Here is a 21,290-nt window from a genome sequence, read left to right on the forward strand (position 1 = left end):
CACGGAAGACTAAAAGACGCTCAGTTTTATTTTCACTAGAAATTCCAATACTTAAATTGTATTTTCATGCTAGTTAGTACACAGGTTTGTAATTATCAACGCGCTTAAAGAACTGTTTATGTGCGTTATTAGAATAGAAGTTTGTTTAAAAAATGTGACCTAAGAATATATATAATTTAAATTTTAAAAGACTTTTGACCAACGTTCGAATTCCTTTCGTCTTTTATGGGTTCCCTTCTGATATCTTGACAAATTATTGTTACCTTTGAGAAACGCCGAGATTTTGTCTCATTTTTAAAACGCACAAAAGCTTGAACATCTTTAATAGGCGGAAAATATTTTCTCTTTAGATTACTTGTTTTAGAAATATTGTCCTTGGAAACTTAAGATTTGTTTGGTGGAATAAAGGGTTCGGAGACTATTTATTTGAAGTGAATGCTAGTTCAATTAAAGTTACACAAAAATCTAAAACATAAATCATACATAAAATCATACATAAAATATACATAAAACATAAGTCCATTTGTTAAACAATGAAAAGTTTGTTAAAGTAACTAGAAGAAACGCATCGCTTCATTTTAAAGGAGCCTAAAGCTTAAATATGAAAATGGATGATCCTACAAACTAAAACCGGACTTGTTTAAGTAAAAAACAAAAAGAAATCCGAGATGATTAAGTGATTTCCTGAAAACGAAACATCACATTAAAAAAACAACTTTAGGTGAATTTTGACGTTTTCATCAAACTTTTTAGCATATCTCGCGTTTTTTTATGCACCTTCGTTATCGGCAACGACTGAAAGTCTTCAACTTCTCTGATTTGACTACTCATCATGTTTTTCTTTTCCAAATGTTTTTTTGATTTTTCGACCTGAAACAAAGATAAATAGAAAGTGTTTTAAACAGTTGAAAACCTGTACAATATAAATGATGTAAACGATATTGTTATTGCACATTATCGAGGGGCGTTCTTTTTGAATCTTTCATCATTCTAAAGTAAATTTACTGCAAGACTTTTATAAACATAAAAAATACTTTAAATAGCTAAGTATTTTTAACATGACACCTTTAAAACTTATATGTATAAAAGATAAAATATATGAAAAAAAGATTTAAACTATTAAAATGTTTAACATATTTAATTAAATCTTTTTTTTTTTTTTTTTATGAATATTTAATTATCAACTTATAAAATCTTACTTTATAATGTATAAAAAAAACTTAACACAAAATAAAAAAAACTGGTAAATGAAAACTATTACTAGTAAAATAGAATTATTAAAATAAATTTTACCTGCTCTTTAAAAATCTCTAATTTTTTGTTGCTTATTTTTGAATCATCTTCGATACGCATTAAAGTATTTAATGCTTCAACCATTTTTCTTCCAGTTTCAACAAGAACAGACTGTGAGGAGGACGCTTTTGTATTACGATTTTTTTTAACACGCTGTAGAGAAGAAAGAGCATTTAAATCCAATAATTTATCAAATCAAGAATACATCGAAGCAAAATATTAGGTTAACAATCCCAAGCCTAAGTTAGAAAAATACCGATGATAAACATCTGACGCAAAAGAGGATGTACATGAAAATTTTTTAATCATTAAAAGATTCAGCATTATTAGTGAAAAAGTCAGATAGGATGATAAAAGCATTTTCAAAACATTTTTAAACACAAAAATTTACAAAACCAAGTTTGATTTAAGTATTAGCTGAAGAAAACTTACGAGGTTTTTCAGCTTATGACCTCTTAAATTAAGGCAGGGTTCAGTAAGATAGGATTATGAGAAATTTATGAAACTGAATGAAACTGTGTAAAATTTATTTTTGAAAGTTTTACACAAAAGTTTTAAATTTACATTTGAAATTGCACTTTAATGGTGAATTTAATTTGAATGTTAAGCTCAAAGTAACTTCACGTTTTTTACAAAAATCAATAAAAACATTTATTATAGAATCATTTACAAATAGATACAATGAGAAAACTATATATATATATATATATATATATATATATATATATATATATATATATATATATATATATATATATATATATATATATATATATATATATATATATATATATGCACGCATGCGTACATATATCCATTAAGGCATATAAACTCACCATAGGAGCGCAGTATTTATTAATATAAATTTCGAAATTTTCCTCCAGTTTTGGTACAAGCCAATCATAGGTGTCAAACTCCATCGCTGACTTTAAAGAAACTGTTGCAGAAGACCTGTCATTAACTCTTCCAAATGCTTCAGACAATAATGCAATATATAGGTTTAAGCTGATGATGCTAACAAGAATGAAATAGGCACTGACAGCAAGTCGTGCATACAATTTGTTAACACCTGAGAGGGTATCATAGTCATAATTACCAACAAACAATAGAAGAAAAAGTTGGTAAAGCAGGTCATTAAAGTAATTGTACTCGCCACCTAAATGAAAATGGAACTATTAACATATAACTAGAGACTTTAGATAAGAAAAATAAATTTGACCAAATATATTGCACAGGGATTCTGTAGTGGATCATCAAGTACTCTGGATTATTTTGAATACTAACTTTCACAAAATCTTGTTTATTGCCATTTTGTTTTAGAACATTTTAAAATTGTTTTATTTGTTTATAACTGACATTTAAACTAATTTGTTTAAAAAAACTTATTTCACTTAAAATTTTTGAAACAAATGTTGCAAATACAGGCCTTGTGCACGAGTAGTAAGAACAGCTTCACTCAGAAAAAATATTGTATATGTTTTCCTGTAAAACTCTTTCAAGACAGATTTCATCAAAGTGGTGCTCTTAATGCCAGATATTTTGATTAGGATGTTAGCTGATGCAGATAAATTTACATGTTATTAGTGAAAAATACTTGATAAAAAGATTTTTTATGATTTCAATTAAGTAGTTTAAAAACAAAATTAATGAAAATTGATCTTGAATAAAATTTATAACAAAAAGCAGTCAGTGGCTTTTTTTTTGTTTGTAAAAACAATTTATTAATTTACTCATGCCCATTTAAAAGATCTTATGTTAGGAGCAGCTGATTTTAAAAATATGCGCTAGAGAACAAGAAGGTAAAAAAAGTTATGATTACTTCTTGGTGGAACTTATTATTTCCTAAGATGAACTGTTTCTTAAAACTGATGAATTATGATAACCACACTTTAAAAAGTTAGAAAAAGAACAAAATTTTCTATGCTTATTGTGATATACTTAAACATTTAGTTGTATCCTCTTTGGAGGGTCATCTTAGCCTGGTTGTTAATGTAAAGCTTTTACCATGGTTCATTTGGACTTAGTGTTCACTGTTGAATCAAAAAATGTCAAAGCCAAAAGTTCTTCACTGATATACCACAGATGGCCAACAAATTTTGGCTGCTTTGGAAATGGCAGGATTTTCTTTCTGATAGTAAACTAGACTTTTCAGTAAATTTAGATCATTATTAGGTGCAGATGCAGCAAGAGGAGCTGTGAACCATGCCTTTATATAGACACACACAACAAAAATACAGGTTGAACACAATCCTAGCTCCTCACATTTAATTAACTTAAACTGCTCTCTTAACATCCAAATCTTGAATGTGCACAACACTTTTACCATCCACCTGGCATGGTGCATGGCCTCAGGAGCCATAAACTTAACTCCATGAGCAGGTGTGCCACAATTTCAGAAATTTGCAACAATTATGTTTAAGCTGGTTGTTTTCAAGCTGCTGCATGGCAAATGATATAACATCATCCTTGTCATTCTGTATTGATCTAGAAACTTCTTCATTGTATATTCCAGTTTTGTAGTTTGATTGAACTACACACTTCCAGAACTGTTGATAGCATTTAAAGATGGCAATATCTGGACCAGAGGTCACAACTAACATGTTTTCATTAAACACACTAACCGAGATTAGTTCAAATATGTGAAGATAACATGCAAAATGAAGTAGGTCTTTTTCCAGCTTCTGTTCTAGCAAAACACAGGCACCGTTTCTGTGACTTGTGTTACTTGCCATTGTATCGAAGCACATGGCATTTACATGGTCTACTTCTCCTCCTTCCTCTAGCAATTTAGCAACAATGGATGCTTGTGCTTCTCTAGTGCCAGCAGAATGTAGCTTAGGAGCTCTAAGAACTTAGCTAACTCTAACACCAGATAACATGATGGGTAGAAGGTCAACCAAACCTTTACCTATCAGATCAGGAAGTAGTTTATTATCCTAGTGCACAACCAGTGTGTATATTTCTTTTAACTTCTTGGCAGCTTTTTCTCAATACTCTTCTTGCTCTCTGTGGATTGAAGCCACAATGGCCTTTTTCTCTTTGAGCATGAAGAAAGTCTTTATCCTCTTGAATTTTGTTTATGTTTAAGGCATCCACATGTGCAATTTCTAACAAATTATCAAGTCATCAACAAACTTTGTCTAACTGTTTTGCTGAGTTTCAGTCTTTTTGTTAGCATTTTTCTTCAGCTTCCATTTTTCATGACATTTTTGCAATTTTGATTTAACAAAAACAATAGTAAAAACATCTGCAGGCTGTACAAAGAAAATTATGAGATTTTGTGACAAATAAGTATTCATTGTCTGCTAATAGTAAAAACTATGAACTTCATTGAACTACCCCTAAATATTGCCTAAATGAGCTCATATCTGCCCAGAATTCTCTCATTCTCTCTCTCTCTCTATATCTATATATCTATATATCTATATATCTATATCTATATCTATATCTATATCTATATCTATATATATATGTATATATATATATATATATATATATATATATATATATATATATATATATATATATATATATATACATATATATATATATATGTATATATATATATATACATATATATATATTATTTATATATATATACATATATATATATATATGTATATATATATATATATATATATATATATGTATATATACATTTATATATATATATACATATATATATATATATATATGTATATATATATATAAACCCTTAAAATCAAGTATTAACTGTGTAAGAAATAAATATAGATGTAATATGTATTTTATTAACAATAAATGGCAAAAGATACTTTCTAAATTATAGTGAAGCACTAAACATGATCATTTTAATCATTAAGATTCTAATTTTGGCATTTTATACACATATTTTACATTTTGAACAACAGCTGACCAAGGAACCTATTAAATCAATAAAGTATTAGATTACCAAACATTGAGTGTATTATAAAGGTAAACTATAAAATAAAGACATAATTTGACAGGGTTAATGAACTATATATACAATTGGAATATCCTAGACTTTAGAGACAACGCAAGGTAAAAATAAACTTAATAACCAAATCAATTATGTCTAAAATTTTGTTAATCTTGTTTACTGTCATTTTCTATTATTACACATAACTAATCTGAAGAACAATTTTAATTATAAAGTAGTTTCTTACCACTCCTTCCAAAAATAACCCAAAACATTACAGCAAATGGTATGTAGAACTCAATATACAAAAAACCAAATCGGGCAGAAGCTATTGCACACTCTCCAAGCATGTCAATGAATGGACCTAGCCATTGCAAGGTACTCAATGCTCTATTCAATCGCAACCAAGTTATTATAATAAATATTGCTGAGAAATACATTCTCATATTAAAGGCAGTACTATTTTCTGGCTCACAATACCAATATATGGTAAAGATCATTTGAACAGTTGCCATGAGTAAACAAAAAGCTTCAATCAAATTCCACCCTTTAGAAAAAAACTTAGATGATCGACGGCCTAAAATTTCAATATTGTTCTTAAGTGATATAACCTCTAAGGGCCATGCAGGATGACAAAATGGAGCATCTAATTCAAGATCAAATAACTTTGATTTTTTGTATTTCTGATTCCATTTTAGTGACACACTGTATTCCAAATAAAACTGAAAAATAAATAATACAACTTATAATTCCTAAAAAGTAAACAACAAATAAAATAATAAACTATATCTCTTAAATAATTTTTTAGAACTATAAAACAAGTTAATATAAAAAAAAAAAAAGGTAACTTAAAACAAATTAAAAAGTTAAATCTTGCTAAATTTAAATAATAAACAAATTTAAACTTTTAATAAAATATCATGTATAACTAACCTTTGCCATAAAAAGAAAAGTGAGTAATTGAGCGAAAGCAGAAATTGTAATAATTGCTTTTGAACTTAATTCCGAAGCATCTGAATAATCTCGTGGCAATGGAATAGAAGCACTAAATGTCCACAAGATAGTAAAAAGCAAATAGCAAATTATATTCAGGTACACATAAATTTTAGAAAACTTCCATTTTACTTCCAAAAATTGTAATGTTACAGGGTGAGTTATCAAGGACAGATCTTGTTGATCTATTAAAATCTAAATTAAAAAAAAACTTTCAAAAGCATATTCATGATTAGAAAAAAAAAGATTCTTTGAACTTTTGAGTGACATACTTCATTGCTATAAAATATTTTAAGTTCAATCCAAAAAAAAGAACTCACTTGTATAAATGTAGGAGGATCATAGTTAAGCCCTCGATCAGTATTTAAATTTCTCCAACGTCGCTTTCCTAAACAGCTAATATAATAATACTGCACTAACCCATCTTTTGTGACAAATTGATCTAATGCTTGTCTTCCAATATATGATGGCAATTTTTCAACAATTAAATCTATTGTGGAGGAGCCAGTTGTGCAATATGAAGCAACAGGAAGATCTAGATCCAATAAATGCAAGCACATGTTCTCAAGTCCTAAAAAGAAATAAATAATAATCCTCTGCTTTATATTGTCTAATAATAAAAAAAAAAGTAAAATAACGTGTCATAGTAATTTTAATTAGTAAAGTCAACCAGCTCAACTTTGTCAAAAATGTTAAATAAAGTAAACAAATCTTTACAAAACTAAATAAACAAAAAATTGCAAAAATTTTGGTAAAATTTGCAACTGATAAAACTTGAAATTAGAAAATCAATACCCCTTTCTGCTGCAAGATAAAAAGGACATCTGTTTCTATCATCCTTTTCTAAAGGATTTGCACCATTTTTTACCAGTATGTTAAAAGCATCCACAGATCCAGACTTAGCTGCAAAATGTATTGGCATTTGGCCTTCTCCTTTGATACTTTTATGAAATATATTGGCTATAATGGATTTCAAAAAAATAAATATAATAAACATAACAATAATTAACAAAAAATTATCAGTACCAGAAAATATTTCATAAGTAATTACAGATTGTGGCAGAGATTTGCAGAACAATTTTTAAAAAGGTTACCTAAATTAAGATATGATTTTGTGTGATTTATTGAGGCCTAATAATGTAGTTTTGACCAAAAAGTGAACAAAAATAGTATTGATTTAAAAAGTTTGAAAATGTAAGCAAAAAGAGCTAATGTGTTAAATTTGGTCTACACAAGTTTACCTACAAGAGAAATGATCAGAATATCTGGAGCGTCTAAAAATACAACTTATAAGGAAAAAAAAAACATGATTGTATTGAAAGAGCTCAGATGGCCCAAAAAGAGCCCAACTTCTGTGAACAAAAAAGTTGACAAGAAGTTCACAAAAGAATTTACCAGTAGTATCCTTTAGAAAATTGTTCATCAAGCAACTGTAGTTATAGTTTCTTGGTTAGCAATATGAATAACAACATTTCAGAATTAAACCAGTTGATAAAAAAATTATTTTTATAATATTTCAGAATTAATGTACAATTTGTCTGTCTAAAAAAAAGGATTACATTTTCTGTAACTGTCATAGATACATTGATTAAATTTACACATAGAAGAAACAGTTATAGAAGTGTAAACAAAATAAAAATGAACTTTGACAAGTAAACATTAGAATGTTCTCCAAAAATACTGCTTTTTTATTATTACTATTTCTTTTTTGAATGTTTTATAAAAAACCATCTATAAAAAGCTGTAAATTTTCATCCTTTAAAAGTTGTTAACTAATCTGATTTTTTATGGAATTTAGGAGAATTCAATAAGTTTTTCTCAAGAGTATTTGTTATGAAAACGCATACTCAGTCAAATAATTCTATTTAAGTTTCGTTAACTCCAGATTATTTTAAAAAATGTGTTTTGGAAAAAAACAAAAAAAGGCCCTTACTGCAATAAATACTTAAAACTTAACAATGCTTTAGCCTTTTTTGTAACATGAAAAATGACTATAATATAACTACCTCCATTGCGAATAAGCCATTCCACCATCTTATGATGATTTGAACTTGCAGCAACAAACAATGGTGTACGACCCCAGTTATCAGGAATGTCAATGTTAGCTCCTTTACTTTTTAAATAAACTGCTACATCAGTATTCCATTCACGCGCTACATCATGCATTAAAGATTGCCCATATTTATCCACAACATTTACATCTAAAAAAATTTTATTTCAATTATAGAATCAAAATAGCGGACACAAAAAAAGTCTTAAAATTAAATTTTTTTTAATCTGTCAATTATTTTGAATGTTGTAGATTGATTCAAATTTTTGGAAAATTATTTCTTCAGCTGATAATATTTTCTTTTAATCTACAAATTATTTTGAACGTCATAGATTCACAGGCATAAAGAAACAGTGTGGGCTACTGCCCAATTTGATGTTGCAATCAGTAAATAGTGCTGTAAAGCAGAAAAACATTAGAAATGGATAAACTGTCATAGAAAACAAACAAACAAAAAAAAAAAAAAAGAATGTCATTTGTGAAAAATAACAATGTTGTAAATGAAAAAACTTGATAAGAATAAAATACCACTAAAAAACTATTCATAGTTTCACATTGCTGCATTTTTTTTTTTTTTTTGAAGAGCACAATTGATTTTTTTCCATTTACTGAATTATTCATATTTTCGGTACTCTAGCATTATTTACTTTTTCAAAAAGCAAAATAATTGAAAACTTCATGCTTTCAGTTTTATAATAATTTTTTTTAACTTTATGCAGCACTATTACAGCCACCTGCAGAAACACCTGATACTGACAACTAGAAGTTATAGTAAAAATCGACTGATAGCTTTTAAGACAAATTTAATTACAGAAATAAGGAGTTACTCTTTGGACATTTTTCTGAAGTTAAATATTTTACTTATCAATTCAGTGTTTTAATTTTTTTTATTCCTATGAGTGTACAACATTTTTATATACAATTTTTGTTAATTATAATTTTGTTTTTTTAGAAGGAAATTTTAAGTTGTCAAATAATTCAACAGATAAAGATAAATTATTGCACAGCTTATCTATTACATTGTTAATTTATTAGTAAAAAAAAATAATGCACTTGGAATTGCACATGACCAATTCCAAATACATTTTTGTATTTATATTCTCCAGATGATAAATAATCATATATGAAGTATAAAATAGTAATTGTCTCATTTGCAACTGCATATTAGTTAGGTGAAATGATCTATGCTGTATAAGTTAAATTAGCTTTGTGCTGTATAAAATAAATTAGCTTTGTGACTGGACTGTATTTAGTTTAATAAACAATACTTTCTTATCAATAGTAGAATTGATCTCAATTCTTTCTGATTATATTAGATTATGTATATCAAAAATTACTTCTAAATGCTTTGTTAAGTTAAAAAAAAACTGATTTCAAATAAAAATTGATACACATGATTGTTTTATAAATTTGTTAACAACTTGTATGTTATATATATAATATATATTTAAATTTGATAATACAGCTATATAAGTTAAAGTACTGCCTTATAAGTTAACAAAACTCAAAGGGGATCTCATTGCACACATCTCAGCCTAGCACTCAGTCATGCAAAACATCTAAATAAACCCAAGTGAGTGTTGAGACTGATAGTTTGTAACAAATTGCTTAGAATGTCTTTTTGCAGCTAAAAACTTTGACTACTTTTGACAAATTTTATTTGCTAATCCCCCTTAAAAGTACACCACAAGTTGTCAAGTCCCAACAGTGGTCACTTTTTCTGGATTTTGCGCAAAAACTTATTTACTTTTTAAAAACAACGCAAATTTATTTAAACTTGAACAAAATAATTAAATAACATAAATTTAAAATTAAAAAAAAATAAACAATTTTGCTGTAGTTCATAATTGATGAACTTTTTGAATGAAATTGTTCTCCAAACAGTTTTGATAGTTCCTTAAAGAGAGCAATTATTTCTGGAGAATTTCTCTATTGGCAACATTTCGCACCCTAATTTTTTGGTTGCCAGCTGTGCACCATTTACTTTCATAAATTTTTCCAAAATAGTTTTAAATTTGAATTTTTCAATAAAAGCACAATTTTGCTCAAGATTTTTAAATCTATCTTATAAAGTTTAAGTAGTTTTTCATCTCTGAAAAAAATATGAATGTATTTATAACAAAATTTGACTAACAAATTTGACTGTTTTCATGATGTAAATTTTATTTTATATTTTGTTTTTAATATTTCAGCTATTATTCAAAGCCTTGAGAGAAATAAACAGACCCCATTTTAACATATGGTTCTAAATTTGACAAAATATTGTAATTTAATGCTGCTTTTGAAGTATTTAATTAAACTTTTTTTGAAAAATGTTGACAATTTAATTTAACTATGTTTTCAAGTATCACAGATGTTTGGTTTTAATTTAGTTTTAAACATCTGGCAATTATGCTTTGTGCATGCCATTGTTGCCAAATATTTTAGTACTTGATTTAAAACCTTTTTAGAATTGTCCTTACTGGAAATTATTAAAACATTTTCAGATTTTGCATATTTGCTATAATGATGGCAAGATTTACTTCACTTTGAATTTCCCAATCTAATTTTATAATTGATCAAAATAGCACAGAAATGTTGTAATTTAGTTAAGTTTCATTTTTGTTGTTATTATTTTATTATTTTAAACATTTTTAAAATAATTAGAGATACATGAAGAATAATTTTATTCTATGATTTTTTCTAGGTTTGCACTTTAGAGGTTTTCTGACCACTGTGTTCTTTCCTCTATAACAAATTTTCCTTTTAAAAATGCTTAGTTGACATTAAAGTTGGATTTTATTATTCAAAAAGAGTATGTGTAAAACCAATATATTGAAGGTCTTTTAAGCATGGTATTTTGGGTAAAAGCAATTTAAAAGTTTACTTAACAATGAATGTCGTTGTGTATTGGAAATGATAACAACAATATGTTCTTTAAGTGCAGTTACAGGATTAATTTAGGCACAAATGAGGCAGGGTTTGAGGAATGAAGGTACATGCTAGTAAATGCAATAAATCATTGTGTTGATTATAACTAAAAAATATCTTTAAATATTTTAGGCACACTATTTCTACCAAATTTTGACTAGCATCCAGAGGCTATAGCTTCAGTTCATAAATATAACTATGGGATTAAGCTATCAATACATAATATGTATATTTTATATACCATCAATATAAAACTATACAAATTTAAAAATATAGTATGATTTTATTACCTTGCAACTTTTTAATCAAATCACTTGACATTTTTGTACTTCTAATGAAAGCATCTTTTTTCAAGAGCTGCTAATACTTAAAGAGCAATGTCACAAACAGTTTTCAGTAAAACAGATTGACCTTCTTCAATTCATGGACAACCCCTGCTTATTTGGAGACAAAGAATCTTTTAGCTGCTAAAATTGAATCAGATACCTCTTTTAGGGCTTGCCTTCAATTTCCTTCAGAATTTACAACTTTTCATCATTGAAATTTCTTTTTTTTTTTTTTCTCAAGAGATTCTTCTAGTTCAATTTTCCTCTTCTTTTTTTCCATAAGCTAAATTTCTTGGGTAAATGTTAACTGTTCACATTTTCTTTCCTTCATCAAACCAACCAAATCTCTATGTATCAAAGTAATTTATAGTTTCAATAAGTTTTTTTTTCTCAATGTACAGCTTGTAAACTTAAATATTCAGTACTTTATGTGGTAACTTAAAATTTTTTGGCTGCTAAATCATCTGTGATAAGCTTTTAATTGAATGGAGCATTCAGATAATTGTAGATAAGACTGAAGCTGATGACTAATAGTTACTTAAACCCCCTTTGGCTTTTGTTGCCTTGGAAAAATATTTGTTTCTTTCCATATAGAACTTAATCATTTGTTGACATCTTTGCTTTGACTTTGCAAGACCATTTACTTTGATAAATCAAATAATTTTTTGAACAAATTCTCTCTGTCCATTTTATATAGATTTGTTAATTAAAAAATAGATTAACTTTTTTTTAGATGTAGTCTAGGCAGCATTATATAAAATAATAATGAACAACAAACATAAAATTTTTAATAACTCAAGTTAAAGTATATCAAAGAATTAAAAATGATTTACAATTCTAAATTCTATTTTAAGTTTTTTTTTTTTTATGTTTCAATTTTTTGAAAACATACAACTGCTACTCATTCTTATACTTTTACATGTGAAGCTTTTAGTCTTAAGTTCACCTCAACTCTTGCTATGTACCAGCATTCATTTTTGTTTTTTACAGTTAGAGCAAGGTCTCTATTGTGAACTTTGTCTTGAAGGATAAAATTATTTTCAACTGAACAATAATTTACAAATGATTTCTTAATTTAAAAGTTGTTGTTAAAATTCTCATAACAAATTATCACAAAAAAGCTCCTTACCCCCCCCCCCCCTCCCTTGACACGTGAGGAAATATAAGGACAATTTTTCTTAGTATTTCATTTTTATTTTACATTTTTTATGTTAAAAAGTTATATAACAATTTTTGTGAATTCTTTTGTGTAAATGCTTTTTCATTTTTTTTTTTCTTTGGACTCTTATTTGAGGTCTTTCTTTTATTGTAGCAATTATTAAGTTTTTTAGCCCATAATTGTCCTTTTATTAGTTGATTTTATTAAGGAAGTATCTTTTGCACCTCAAACTTAATACTAATTTTAGGATGAATTAGAGGAACAGCAAAAGGAAAGAGTTAGGAAAATAAGAAATGCAAACAAAAAACAAGCAGTAATTAAGTAATAGTAGATTTATGTTTGAGTACATTTATATCTCTTTTTTTTTTTTACACTAAATATATACTTTTAAATAATATACATATTACATATATTATTTTAGTTATATATATACTGGAATATACATCTACAAAGTTAGAGAAAATAACACAACCTGAAAGAGTTTAACTTTGCTGTAAAAATATTAATTATTCAATTATTGTATAAAGATCAAGCACAGCCACCATTACCTTTTTCCAAACATTTAGTGACCTTTTAAGAATCCTTATTCAAACCTTCCATAGTTATTTTTTTGTTTTTTAAGTTCCCGATTTCTTGTTTTTTAATGATTTTATATTTTCTAACTATTCGCACAGGGCTATTTTTAATGTATTTAAATATTTCAGATAACTAAGTAAGATTTTTTATTCAATAAGTAAAAACTGTTGTTTTTAGATAACATTGTTTTTTTAAAAAGATTCAACAAACTTAGTGAGACGTTACTATAAACATATAATCAACTACAATTCTTGAAAATGTTAACTTAAAATTAAAATTAATTGAAAATGTTACTTATGAAAACTCTATTCCTCAAGTTAACATTATCACCCAATACTTAGCTTGTTAGATTAAAAAAAAAAAGTAGTTATGTTACTTTAAAGGTTTAAAAAACAGATTAAAAAACTGATAATCTATACTTTCAGCTTATCAACTTAATTTATAAACCTTCCTTAATAAGAAAAATTATTACCTCCTTGTTTAAGTACATGATCTACAAACTTGTAATCAAAATAAGCTTCCTCTTCCTCTCTTAAACAAAGATGTATAAAGTAATTGATTAAAGCTGTGTTGGCATCATCTGAGGACTTATATTCTATATCATATTGACCCAATTTAACTTCATCAAAAAATGACGATGAAACTTTAGAAATATCACTGTTTTTTCCTTCATATTCTGAAAAAATAAAGCCAATTAGCAGTAGTAAGTGAAATAAATAAAACTTTTACCATTAAAAAACTAATCAACATATATACAGCTATGTTAAATAAAATTTTAAATTTGAAAATTTTTTCCGCAGGGAAAAAAAGAAGATTTATTATACTTTATTTTACCAAGTAAAAAGAACGTGCTTTACATATTGCTATTAAATAAATTTCCTTCTGAAGCTTTTTCCAAGCACTGTTTAAGGATGATTTTACCTTTTAAATGCTAGAAAAAAATCCTGAGACATTGGAAAATAAACACTATAATTGGATCGTAGAGTAGCTAAAATAACAAATATTCAGCCATGTATTACCTTCAGAAAAATCAAATATGACTTGTAAATACCGGTAAGTATTACTACAGTCTTGATTTTCTGTCTACAATCGATAGTCTACCTTCATACCATAAATATCATTTTGTTTACAAGATTTTGTAAACACTCTGAGCATCTTCATTCACATATACATATTCATCTGTTTAGGTTTGAGTCCAATGTTGTAAGGACATTTTTCTGAAACTGGTTCAATCTGAATTAGAGATTTGTAAAGATGACCCTTTAATTTGTGTTCTGTATTTCTTGATGGAGAAAATGGTTGGATTCAAAAACCAACCAGGAGCACTTCACAAAGCAAGATATCTTGGATGGCAAAACTAATTTTTTTTTATTAAACTGTCTGTTAGAGGAACAGATTCATAATCTCTGACACAGCAATATTAAAAAAGAAGGAAATTCTGACAACCTTGCTAAGCTGACATATAGTGTCTGGTGAATGTTGTACAGTTCAAAAACAGATGCTCAGTGAAACAACCTGGATGTTACTTTGCTCTCTGCTGATGTATACAGATGGACATCATTATGTCTCAACATCATTTTTGCAAGATTTCAATTACAAATACACTAACTAATTTATAGTATGCAGCTAGACTCATATTTTCTAAGCTAGGATGTTGCAGAATGGCGTTATTCAGCTCTCTCTCAAGTCTTGATGGGAAATTTTTAAGGATTAAATGTTGTGAACAAAAGCCCTTAACCAGGGGCAAACTCCTATTTCCTAGCAATTGCAAAGAGTAAAGAACATTATCAGAATGTCTTGCAAGTTAAGTAACAGCATTGAACAACTGATAGAGACTCTTTTATAAAATGATGCATATATACCTTTTAGTGTTTTTATATATTCTACTCTGTAGTTAATTGTCATGCAGTATAATTGCAAAATAAGTACAGATTGTCTAAAATTCTACATAATGTAATTTTAAAGTTATGATTTTTTTTAACATGGTCAATATTCTAATGTACCATCGAAAATTAAATAGATTGGTGGACCACATAATTGATGTCCAATTTTATTGAAGCTTTGTTTGGTATGGTTTTTTACAAAATGAAAGGAAAAAAAAAAAAAAAAAAAAAAGGGGGGGGGGGGTAAGGTGCATGCACGCTACTATGGGCCGGAGTTAAAAATACAGTGTTTAAAGATGTTAACCCTACCTTTTTAATAGATTGAAGTATTTTTTCTTATCTTCTATAAAATTTATACAGTTTATTTGTACTACATTCATTTCTTTAATGTACTGCCATTTTTTAACACAATATGATGAATACATTTATTTCCTTTAGTTATCAAAAAGAAGATTATAGTCATGATAGTTGCTAGTATTGTTACTAGATATCACTATATGTTGGGTACTTGTAAAAAAAATTTATTTTAAAATGCAGTTTTATTAACATAGTAATTCTCATTATTCTAACAGTATACAAATTATATCTGTACGATATAAGTACTTAAAACGTTGATGCTAAATTCTGTTATTTTTTTACAAGGAAATTTTCAAGAGTTTTATTGTGTAGAGTAAAAAAATTATTTATCTCAAAATAAGACTTAGACTGAATGAACATAACTAAAACAGTTTTGAAAAGAAAGAAAAAAGAAAAATACAATTAATTGATTATACTATCTTATATAATTAAATGTATTTAGATATATCAACGAACGAATTAAATTTTTTTAAATCTATTTGTTTAAAGCAGTTAAGGAAGCGTTTTTATTGAAAATGGTTAAATTAGGCGTCGGTGTTTCTTCATTAAAAACGGTTAAACATGAATCAAGTACTGACTTCTATATTAGTCATTTGAAAAGATCAAATTTGAAATAAATTTTAAATAAATTTTAAATAAATTGACTTTATATATATAAAGACACAGTGTTATAGGATTTCATAAAAAAATTTGACAACTCACATATCTTCGATCACTTTGTTTCAACTCTTTATTACATTGCGCAATAGTGAATATTCAATTATTCATATTTAAAAATCCTGAGCACTTAACTATTTTTTATTACAAATTTATGTAGCTACTTAATACAAATTTGTAACACCAAAATCCTTTGCTGCTTTTAATGCATAAAAAGTGTTATTTTGATTGTTGACAATCTGAATAATTTTTAAAGAGTGATATTGAAGTTTTAAAAAAATTATTAATTTTTTAGTAATTTTTTTGATTTGATTTTAATTTAAAAATGTTCAAGCAAACATTTTATCACTGTATGTCGACAAGTAAGATGAAACTCAAATAACCTTGTAAAAAACAATCAAAATGTAAAATCAAATCAAAACCAGAGCCCGAACCGAGCCAAAATCTTAGCTGAGAGCAAGCAAATAACCCTTTCGAAAATATTTACGGCGTAATCGATTAATCGAACAGAGCTGTTCAAAAATTTTTGTTATCGTAGAATCAATAGAGCTTTTTTAATCAGTTTGGAATAAATTCAGTTAATCGATAACTAACGCCATATTAATCTTAAATATTTTAACGTCGACTATTAAACTCTTTAAACGAAATTCTAATTCGAAGTTTATTCTGTAAAATCAATTAATTGAGAAGTGTTGCGAAAGTAAACTTGAAGTAAACTAAAACTTGATTTTAACAAGTTAAACCACCTTTTGTCCCATAGTGCACCGGTATTGCAGAACTTTTTATTTGCGAAAAACTTTTTTAGAAAAACTTTTTGTTTGAAATACAATTTAAGAATAAGAGAGCAATTTTATAGAACTTTTAAGTCATAAATAATTTTTAAGAATTTTTTTTTTAATTTCAACTAATTTAATCAGCTTTAGAATATACTTAATTTAAAGGCAATGGTATATATAAAACACATATAGTAAAGATAAGTATAAGATGTTAGTGATATTTGCTGGATTTATATTACTCTGCAATCAAATATCTAAAGTTTATTACAATGTTAATTAAAAACGTTTAAAATTATTCAACTTAATTTAATTTTGAATGGGTGGGAGTAAAAGCTATTAAAATTAAATCAGATTAACCGGATGTTGTTACATTTACAAGTACATTAAAAGCCTGTTATTTTGAACTCACAAGGGACCAAAGATTTTACTTGAAATAACGAAGGTTCGAAATAATTGAAAGTTTACATAAAACATTTAAGTTGGGTAAAAAAAACAAGTAAAAAATGTTTTTAAAGACTTAAAATTATGTATTCTAAAACTTTTCACTATTACAATGCAGGACACTCTAATGGTATTTCTTCTAAAGCATCGCAAGCAATGATTAACCCTTCATCTTAGTCGCTAATGTTTTTGCTGTCAAAAATTCTTCAAAAGTTTTAGAATTTGTAAGTGGTGGTTTTAACCTGTTATTCTGGTCATCTTGCGAATCATATTCTTATGATATTTTGCTTTCAGTGGTTTTTTGATGCCTTGATCCAAAGGCTGCGCTGTTGATGTGGTATTTAGGCGTAAAAAAAGATAAATAATAGATAAAAATATTTTCATAATTTTAAATTTCAGATACCAGGGTGTGCGGGGCAATTATTTTAACTAATGCCGCACTTCTTAAATCAGATGCAAATTTTCGATCTAGTTCTCGCAAACTGCAGGGACTTTCCTTTACACATGTAAAAAAAAAGGATTTTCCATATTAATGAACAAATTCGTAGAATTTCAAAAAGAAAAATGAAAATAAAAAGAGCGCTTCTTCTGATTTTTATACTAGTTAAGAGTTTGTAAACCGTATACCAAATTGAATTCTCTTCGAATTTGTCGGCGATGTCTGTAGATTTTAAATTATTATTTGAAACCTTCACTCGTTTATAATTTTATTGACAATAGACAAGTGTTGTTGTAGACGGATTTAAATTTTCTCCTGATGACGTAACAGTATTACCACTTGGGACCATTTTATAAAAAATTTGAGAGCAAATAGTCCGACCGTATTAACCGCAGCGGAAAAATGTGCTACGGGCGCAATGACACCAGCGGTTTAATAAAAATAATTTTCCCGACCGTACAACTCTTTTCACTGTAACTTTTTCCGACTGTAAAGTTTAAATTTCCTTTGATATCTTTGACTAAACAAACAAAGATTCTGAAATTAAAAAAACCTTAAAAATTTTTTGTCTACATTTTAAATTATTTGTATCAAAATGGTGAACAGAAAGATGCATAAACCTGAGGCCAAAAAAATCAGATTGCTCATTTGCTTATATAAAATAATAAAGCTCATTTGCTTATATATATATAAATATATATACATATATATATATCAACAAATATATATATGTATATAGTTGTTGTTTTTTTCTTCTTTTAGGAATAACTTCTTCAGCAAAGATTTCTATATCCAGATCAGAATCTGAACTGTCAATGTCATTTTCTGTATCAAAACTGCCTTGATTATATTATAATACTATTTACTATTATTATATTATATTATAATATATTATTATTATTGTTATTATTTTTACTATTATTATTATTATTATTATTATTATTATTATTATTATTATTATTATTATTATTATTATTATTATTATTATTATTATTATATTATTATTATTAATATTATTATTATTAATATTATTGTTATTATTTTTACTATTGTAAACAATACAAAAAAACAAATCCTTCTTTTATTTGAGGCACAAATTTAATATTTAATTTACTGGCTGGTATTACAGATTCGAAGAAAATTCCGATACTTGAAGCGGAAATTTCCTTCGATTAACCCGAAGCATATTAGAAATTACGGTCGTGTTTTCCGCTCAAATTTTTTTTACAGAATTGATTTTTGGCTCCGCTCGTGATAAACGGTCGGAATTAGTTTTGTAAAAGTGACCTTAGCACTTGAAAACGTTCCGCTCGGTGCAGGTCAGTGGAAAATACAGAAACTTTCTAGTGTTAGTTTGGCAAGAACGGGAAGTATGGTTTGATTGCTTTTCCACCATTTTAACGAACTAACGTTACCATTTTTAACAGTTCGCCGCAAATCCAAGAAACCCTCTAGCTCTAATTATAATATCGCAGATGATACCAAACGCTAACGAAGTATATCCCTTTTCAATTGTCAATTGTGTGTTGCATAGTTTGCATTTTGCTACCATGTTGGCATCATTTGATTAACTTTTTCTGTGTAAATGTGAATCGAAAAAGGAGATAAATTTTTAGACATATTTCACAGGCTTTAAAACTAAATGGCTTCTTTAACAACAAAAATCCCTTTGTGAAAATTATCTGAAAAAGACTTCTCCTAAGGTGTATTGATTTTTGTTAAATTTGGAATATCATTATATAAATAGATAATCTAAAAGAACATTTATTTAAAATGTATTTGCTCATAACTTAATCATTCTAACACACACACACACACACACACACACACACACACACACACACACACACACACACACACACACACACACACACACACACAAACACACACACACACACAAACACACACACACACAATTATTCATAGATATGTACAGTAAAAATAGTGTAACAATCTATTTTGATTGGTTGATTATCAGTTTTCAAAGATTTATCGAGTTTGACAAATAGTTTTATCCACGGTGTTCAAAAGAATTTAAGAATCCACAAAGTTTAAAAGCATGTTGAAGGGGGATACTACAACTTCACCACGTTTTGGTAAAGTTGTAGTGTCCTCTAGTTGGAGGAACACTACAGCTTTACCACGTTTTTCCTTTATAAGTTTGTAACAACATTGTTTTTCTGCATGTCCTAATCAATGAGTCGATCTCGAAAAAGTACACTTAAAGATGCAGTATGTAAATCATAATTGGAATATATATTTGCATCATATGATATACTTAAAAAAAAACGAGTTTAAAAAGTTCATTTTAATCTTATTTTATGAAAAACTTTAGGCTTACCTTGTAACATAGCAATTTTTAATAACTTTGGGCTTTTCGTTTCGACGTTATCAGTCGGTGAACTTCGCTTTTTTGAAGTTTCTTTAGCCGATTTTTCTCGGTACGGGTTATAATGAAGCTCATCGTTTATAGTTTTTTTTTGGTTTAGCTTATCTAGCTCGTTTTCGATTTGCAGAATTTCTTTAATGAAATTCTGTTCGCTATTTTCAGAGATTTTATCTTCCTGCAATTTATCATACGCAGGGTTGTTGTAAAACATTTTTAAAACAGAATTTAAAACCTTACTTGTCCGCCATTTAACTAAACCATGTTACAAACTTTGCAAATCTTTAAAATATATAAATCCAATATAGCTAATCGCTTGCTTCAATCTCTTTACCTGAACAATCAAATAAAACATTTTTTTGAGCTTTGTTACGTTTTATTAGAGTATTTAATTCGAGCTCGAAGCTTTAAATGACGTTTGACTCATTTTAATACTTAAAAGCTATTACTTTATGATTTTACACAATATTTAATTGTAAGTAAATAATAGATTAATATGGCTGCATGCTTTATTTTTTAACAAAAAAAAAACTGGTTCATAAAAAAAAAAGCCCTTTAGCTATGGCTTTCATCCACTACTAGCATTAATACTTTTACTGAAGTTTTCGTTAATCAGATGATGATACTTTAAGAGAATGTCTTTTTGTGAAGTGAAAATAACTTGGCAAGTTTGCAAGCCCAACACTTAAGGTGTCCAAATTTTTATTTATCTCAAGCTCAAACATGATGAAATGTATCATGAAAATGCGAAAATTGACACAACAACAGACTTAAAAAACCCCACATAAGGTGCTAAATTTGATGAATTCAATCATCTGTAAGCAATTGAAAAAATCAGACAAAAGGCGTTTGAAACACAACAACCTTTGAGACAATTATACCTAAGTATAAATAGACACGTTCAAAAAATGATACAGACTTTTCCTAAATGTGAATAAATACTTTAATAGGAGTACGAAGAAGCCCAATCGTCCACGTTTCAAACTTATTGTAAACTCAAATTCAAAACGGTGAAGGAATAAAAGAGAACCAAGATAAAAACGTCTTCCGCAACAAAAAATATGAAGAGGGTTTTCTTCTATATCTAAAAATGCTAAACGACTTAGTTAAAAACGACTAAAGAAG

General features: G+C 27.4%; 1 protein-coding gene across 7 annotated transcripts; it reads right to left on the bottom strand.

Moving 5' to 3' along the window:
• Positions 1-449: 449 nt before the first annotated feature.
• Positions 450-20,517, bottom strand: LOC145181203 (uncharacterized). 7 transcript variants are annotated; one of them, XR_016446886.1, is made up of 10 exons: positions 20,121-20,517; positions 13,699-13,902; positions 8,212-8,406; positions 7,001-7,165; positions 6,526-6,776; positions 6,146-6,257; positions 5,460-5,934; positions 2,130-2,449; positions 1,294-1,446; positions 450-870 (listed from the first exon to the last, which is right to left on the bottom strand). XR_016446886.1 is itself a non-coding variant. In XM_090071615.1 (10 exons), the coding sequence occupies exons 1-10, from the start codon at positions 20,377-20,379 to the stop codon at positions 718-720; spliced, it is 2,430 nt and encodes an 809-aa protein (XP_089927741.1). In that variant the 5' UTR covers positions 20,380-20,517; the 3' UTR covers positions 450-717. The 7 variants fall into 7 exon arrangements, 6 of the variants coding, with proteins under 6 accessions (XP_089927741.1, XP_089927746.1, XP_089927747.1 ...); XM_090071615.1 differs by having other exon boundaries at positions 6,146-6,400; XM_090071620.1 differs by having other exon boundaries at positions 6,146-6,400; positions 13,699-13,757; positions 20,121-20,202.
• Between the last annotated feature and the right edge of the window lie 773 nt (positions 20,518-21,290).

The sequence above is a fragment of the Hydra viridissima genome, unplaced genomic scaffold, assembly GCF_058129835.1.
Source record: "Hydra viridissima isolate aposymbiotic clone 2 unplaced genomic scaffold, HvirCarnegie_v1 scaffold_14, whole genome shotgun sequence".
Classification (NCBI taxonomy): Eukaryota; Metazoa; Cnidaria; class Hydrozoa; order Anthoathecata; family Hydridae; genus Hydra; species Hydra viridissima.